At 51.5% G+C, this 6,467-nt stretch overlaps 1 protein-coding gene across 1 annotated transcript; it reads right to left on the bottom strand.

Moving 5' to 3' along the window:
• Positions 1–391: 391 nt before the first annotated feature.
• Positions 392–5,135, bottom strand: LOC122377217. The gene is made up of 2 exons (XM_043357174.1): positions 5,050–5,135; positions 392–1,890 (listed from the first exon to the last, which is right to left on the bottom strand). The coding sequence occupies exon 2, from the start codon at positions 1,877–1,879 to the stop codon at positions 392–394; it is 1,488 nt and encodes a 495-aa protein (XP_043213109.1). The 5' UTR covers positions 1,880–1,890; positions 5,050–5,135.
• Positions 5,136–6,467: the final 1,332 nt, after the last annotated feature.

Genomic DNA, 6,467 nt, shown 5'->3' with positions numbered 1-6,467 from the left:
AGATTGAACCGGCGCTCGTGCTCCGACAGCGGCCGGTGTTCGGCCGACAACACGATCCGGCAGTTCGCACACCGCGCGCCATCAGCAGAGCCGCTGGAGCGCACGCACGTAGTTGTTGTGCTCGTGCAGCATGCCCAAAAGGATGTCGAGAACGGCTCTGTCGAGGCCGCCACACATGGTGGCACGTCGCGCGGTGGCTCGTCTGCGTCGAGGAAATACACCTGCATGAACTCTCCTCGCGCCGCGAGCGGGCAGTAGAGATCCCTACGATGACACACGCTACCCTGAACGGTGAAAGCCGCGTGATACGCCCTCGTGTCGGACGACGTTGCACCCCATACTGGCCAGCTGGAAGGCCGTGTTGTAAGCGCGAATTTTGCCCCGAAACTCGTCATAGAACGCCGTGCCGGGGGTCATCAGCTCCACCATCTCGTCCGCGCGGGGGATGGAAGTCAAGCTGCACCTTGCCCTGATGGCAACAGGCGCCTGCGGGCTCGGCACGCCAGCGCAGCGCTCCACAATGGGCACAGACGGTGTCCATTCGGCCCAGCTGCATGCCAGCCGGCGGCTCGAACTCGGCGGGGACATAATTGCGAGCCAGCAGGTGCTGGTCGCCTCGACGACGGGCGGGCGCGTCCACCGGAGCCTGTCCATCAGCGCCCCCCACTGCCTCCGCGTCGTGCGCATCGGCCGCGGGCTGGCGGGCCGCTGCGCCGTCTGGCGCATCGACCGCTGCCGCCTCCACAGCGTCTACAGCATCATCGGGCGTGTGGGGCGCCTCCTCTCCTACAGCGCCGCCCACTGCCTCCGCGTCGGGCGCATCGGCCGCGGGCCGGCGCGCCGCTGCGCCGTCTAGCGCATCGACCGCTGCCACCTCCACAGCGTCTACAGCATCATCGGGCGTGTGGGGCGCCTCCTCTCCTACAGCGCCGCCCACTGCCTCCGCGTCGGGCGCATCGGCCGCGGGCCGGCGCGCCGCTGCGCCGTCTAGCGCATCGACCGCTGCCACCTCGACAGCGTCTACAGCACCATCGGGCGTGTGGGGCGCCTCCTCTCCTACAGCGCCGCCCACTGCCTCCGCGTCGGGCGCATCGGCCGCGGGCCGGCGCGCCGCTGCGTCGTCTGGCGCATCGGCTACTGTCGCCTCGACAGCATCTACAGCACCATCGGGCGAGTGCGTTGCCACCTCTCCTACAGCGCCGCCCACTGCCTCCGCGCCGGGCGCGACGTCCGCGACACCGCCCACCACCGGCGGTTCAAACGCAGTCGGTGGTGCGATCGGCTGATCCGCCACACCAGCAGCAACAGGTGGCTCAAGACCTGCGCCGTCTCTCCCTGTCCTGACCTTAGTGCGAGCCGTAGCCATTCTCTCACGATTGCGTCGCTGACGCTCGGCGAGCTCAGCCTCCGATTCACGCTCCCTCCTAAGTCGATGACGCTCCCGGTCACGCTCGCGTCGCGCGGCAGCGATATCCGCGGCAAGGATGACCGGCGGCTGGGCCCCCGATGGACCGGGAACCGGCACTGCATCGACTACCGCCTGATGGGAAGGGCCCGCGCCACCTGTCTGATCTCTTTGTCTAGCGCGCGCCAGAGCCTGGCCTTCACGTTTACGTTGCAGGCGAAGAAGTCGCTCAGCCTCAGTTTCTCGCTCTCGGGCGAGGCGACGACGCTCGCGATCACGCGCCCGTCTCGCGGCCGCGGCGTTCACCGTCGGATCTACGGACTGACCGTTACGTTGACCGTTTGCGGGTTCAGCTGCATCGCCATCGACCATCAGACCGTCAGCGCGCCGTGCCACCGTCTCCGGCGCTGGCCCCGGAGGGTCGGCGGCGGTCGGGCGACTCGGCGACGTTGGCGGAGGTGTTTGACCCGACATTGCGAGCAATTCTGGAAATGGAACAAAGGAACGGGATTACAATCGGAATCTGCTAGGAGGAGGCAAAAGGGTAATACTGTTTGAAATTGTTTTAACGGACTTTCACTGGATAGTGGGTAAAAGTTATTATTGGTCCCGTTCGATGGGGCACACATAGGTTTAAAACAGACAAAAATCAGGTAGCCATTTTTCGCAACACATCAATCAAATTTCTAAATATCCAGCACGTGACGCACAACTTGCCTATTCTCATATGTAAAACATAGCCAATAGGTACACTTCCTCTTCCAAAGAAAAACTACTGTTTTAGAGCACTGTCCCATATGGGGCTAAGCGAGAATTTACCCACGCCCTGGTTTAAAGACGGATTGCACACTCGAATTTCGATCGCTTCTCTAACCACACGGCGACCCCATGTCGGCTCCACAGCTGCAGTGCTGGCCTGCCTCGGGTCGAACTGCCGCCCACACTGTAGCCATTCAAAGCATTTAACCAAATCCATCAGGCACTACTACCACATGACTCACCCCAGTTCAAATGGTTAAAATTCAAAATTCGGGTCGGGTCGGGTCGGGTCGGGTCGGGTCGGGTCGGGTCGGGTCGGGTCGGGTCGGGTCGGGTCGGGTCGGGTCGGGTCGGGTCGGGTCGGGTCGGGTCGGGTCGGGTCGGGTCGGGTCGGGTCGGGTCGGGTCGGGTCGGGTCGGGTCGGGTCGGGTCGGGTCGGGTCGGGTCGGGTCGGGTCGGGTCGGGTCGGGTCGGGTCGGGTCGGGTCGGGTCGGTCGGTCGGTCGGTCGGTCGGTCGGTCGGTCGGTCGGTCGGTCGGTCGGTCGGTCGGTCGGTCGGTCGGTCGGTCGGTCGGTCGGTCGGTCGGTCCTGCTGACCGATATCTTTTTCAAGATCACATTAGTGCCTGCAATCCACAACTACCACGCCTCTGCCATTATCAATTTTTTGTTAGAATATTATTTTTTACCACACCTCTGCCATTATCAATCTTTGTTAGAATAATATTTTTTAAGCTTTTCATTTAAACTCAAAGCATTTAACCAAATCAATCAGGCACTACGGGATTACAATCAGAATCTGCTAGGAGAGGGCACATGGGTAATACTGTCTTATCAATAGACAAACACCAAACACAATCCATCTGCCAGCGTCAGTTCTTTATGTTAGATTATAATAATTTTATAATTTTAATTACAGATTTAAGTATTTAGTTATAACAGTCTGGCGCACTACCACAATGCTGCTAGCCTGAGTTCAAACACAGAGATGAATTTCAAATTCAAGCAATAATTTAGCACCATAGCAGCCACCTTTGCAATGATATATCAATTCTTTATTAGAATGTTATTTTTAAGCCTTTCATTTACATTCAAAGCATTTAACCAAATCAATCAGGCGCTACTACCACATGACTCATCCCAGTTTAAATAGTTAAAATTCAAAATTAGTTGAGTCGAGTCGAAAAACAACAGGTGGTCCTAACTTCGCTCTTTCAAGAACATTATGCAATCAGCTGACAGCTGATTGCAGCTGTTGCTATATCAACACTGTTTACAGATGTAATAAAGGTAGAAAAATAGCCAACAACTCACATCTAGCACCTAGCCCCTAGAGAACATCTACTGTGCAACCTACGTTTCAATGACGGATGCAGTCACACACTGACATATAGATCGAAAATGTCATGTTTTTCCTGCTATCACTGCCTTATGCAACCTCCAAACACTGAAGAAATTCAGTAATTTAAGAGAGAAAAGAAAAAAAACTCATCCTCCAAGTTCCAAAAGTGACACCACACATCAAAACTCACAATACATTTTACACAAACATTTTATGTACCAAACCACCACCCCGAGCAAGGTAAGGTTGAGTTATGTTAGGTCAGATTTGGTCAAGACAGGTTACGTTCTGCAAATTTAAATTAGGTCCAGCTTCTATAGCAACTGATGACTGACTGGAGAGAACCAAAATGTCTCCTGTCTAACAGGAAATTTTTGCACAAATGTGCCAAAAAAAGAACAGGCAGCCCTATCTTTGTACTTTGAAGTAAATCATGCAGTTAGCTGAGCGCTGCAGCTCCAACTACCTTTTCCACCCTTTGCAAAGCACAAACTGAATGAATTCAGGCAATAAAATATGAAAACATCCTTCTAAGATTGGAAAATAACATCACGCATTGATACTCACAATACTTTTTATTTAAAAAAAATATTTATGACTCACCTGACCATACGCTGGGCCAAATAAGGCTTAGTTACATTGGGAATGGCAAGGTCATATTAGAAGGGAAGGGTTCAGCTTTTGCATTTCTGCTGACGCCACACCTGTTCTGTTGGTTTTATGCACATTTAGAGCCCTGGGTTCAGAGGGCGGCTTTAAATGTCTCCTGTCTAACAGGAAATTTTTGAACAAATGTGCCAAAAAAGGAGCAGGCAGCCCTATCTTTGTACTTTGAAGTAAATCATGCAGTTAGCTGAGCGCTGCAGCTCCAACTACCTTTTCCACCCTTTGCAAAGCAGAAACTGAATGAATTCAGGCAATAAAATATGAAAACATCCTTCTAAGATTGGAAAATAACATCACGCATTGATACTCACAATACTTTTTATTTTAAAAAAAATATTTATGACTCACCTGACCATCCGCTGGGCCAAATAAGGCTTAGTTACATTGGGAATGGCAAGGTCATATTAGAAGGGAAGGGTTCAGCTTTTGCATTTCTGCTGACGCCACACCTGTTCTGTTGGTTTTATGCACATTTAGAGCCCCGGGTTCAGAGGGCGGCTTTAACCTGCTAGGTAACTGCTTTTCAAGTTCCTAACATCACGTTTCACCATCACCATATTAAAAAAGTTCAAAATGTTTTAAGCAGCAGACTAATAAAAACTGGCAAAAACTAAACTTTTGCTTCAAATTGTTTCATGAGGCAAAATATTAGGATAAATCACTTCAATTAAAGGCAATCATGCACGCGCCACGTTAGCCGCGCCACTTGCATTTTTCGTAATAAATAAGCCTTTATGCACCAAAACCACCTTTGAAAAATCATCCCAGTAATTAACAACAGCTCTCAAGGTCAATTGGCATTCATATGTAATCTTAACACCCTCCAAATTCAAAATGTTTTATCTAAATCATTGTGACGCATCCACCACCAAGCTCACCTCGGTCCAAACACAACGGCCGATTTAGTGATGAATATTAAGCGTATTAAAAGAAATGCCTATTTGAAGGAGTTCATGAATACTTTGTTACACAGAAATGCTTGCCATATTTTTCTACTTTTTAGAGCTAAACTATGTCTTACTTTGCAGTCCCTCTATCGTATTATGGTATGTAACTATAGTGACGCAGTTTGCTCTCCGCAGCTGGAGCAAACATTTGTCGAACCCGGTTCTGACGGAAATCGTACGATTAGAGATTTTCGAGTCCTACTTGCAAAATGTTTTACCTATTATTTGTATCATGTTTTTCGATCGTCCCTCAATCAATTCCACCCTCTGTCGGCCCCAACTTACCTGAATTTTTGGCGAGTCCGGGCTCGTCCGGTGACGAAAACCGGCCGATCTAGTACGGGCGGACGCCGGCGCCGCGGCCGAGCAGACGGCCCGTCACGGAAGTTGCAGACGGGAGATGATCGGCATAAAGCGCTCGTGTATCTCGGCAGCATCGTGTATTGAGAAAAAAAAGACGATTTCACGATTTATAAATGCGTTACGCTTATCATATGTACATGCACATTGCACACCGGCGCCGGGCCGGCCGGTGGAATTTTCCAGCCGTCGGCCGGTAATTTTTCTCCGGAACGGAGGGACCGCCATCGAGTTTGTCACGTGAATCAGCCGCATTCCTGTGTGGCGCGCAATGCTGAAGAGATATGTGTTTCCGCGGGTATCTCGCAGGCCCTAACAGGAAAAGCTCGCTGCAAAAACTCAGCGCTTCAAAAAACCCGCAATCCTACTCAAATGGATATTTAAACAAGATATCTTGGCTCGCTCCGCGTCGCTTTGGCAATCAAAGTATGAGGGAGAAAATTTGGGATCGATTGGTGTTCGTCCCGTGTTAATCGGACGTCTAGAAGCTTAGATATTCACGAAAAACTTGTTGAACTTGCAAAAGTACTTGGTACTTGCTTGGTACTTGCCAAAGTACTCGGTACTTGCCAAAGTACTTGGTACTTGCTTGGTATTTGCATAAGTACTCGGTATTTGCCAAAGTACTTGGTACTTGCTTGGTATTTGCATAAGTACTTGGTACTTGCTTGGTACTTGTAAAAGTACTTGGTACTTGCTTGGTACTTGCGAAAGTACTTGGTACTTGCACTCGCCCCCCCCCCCCCCCGTTCCCCCGACTCTACTCCCACACCTACCCCCTCGGGATAATTCCGGGTTCGTCGGGTAGGAAAACTTGCCACTCTACCCCCTCCCCCCCCACACACACACAGAGCCATTTGGTATCGATCGGTGTTTATCCCGTGTCAATCGGTCGTCAATAAGCCGAGATATGCACGGCGAATTATTTCAATCGGCGTCGATCAGAATCTTCAGAACGGAGGGACCCACACTCATTTCTGGCCGTATCT

This window comes from Amphibalanus amphitrite, unplaced genomic scaffold (assembly GCF_019059575.1).
Source record: "Amphibalanus amphitrite isolate SeventyFive unplaced genomic scaffold, NRLGWU_Aamphi_draft 002634F_arrow, whole genome shotgun sequence".
Lineage (NCBI taxonomy): Eukaryota > Metazoa > Arthropoda > Thecostraca > Balanomorpha > Balanidae > Amphibalanus > Amphibalanus amphitrite.
Note: the sequence above shows the minus strand (reverse complement) of the source record. Positions and strands in the feature narration are given on the sequence as shown.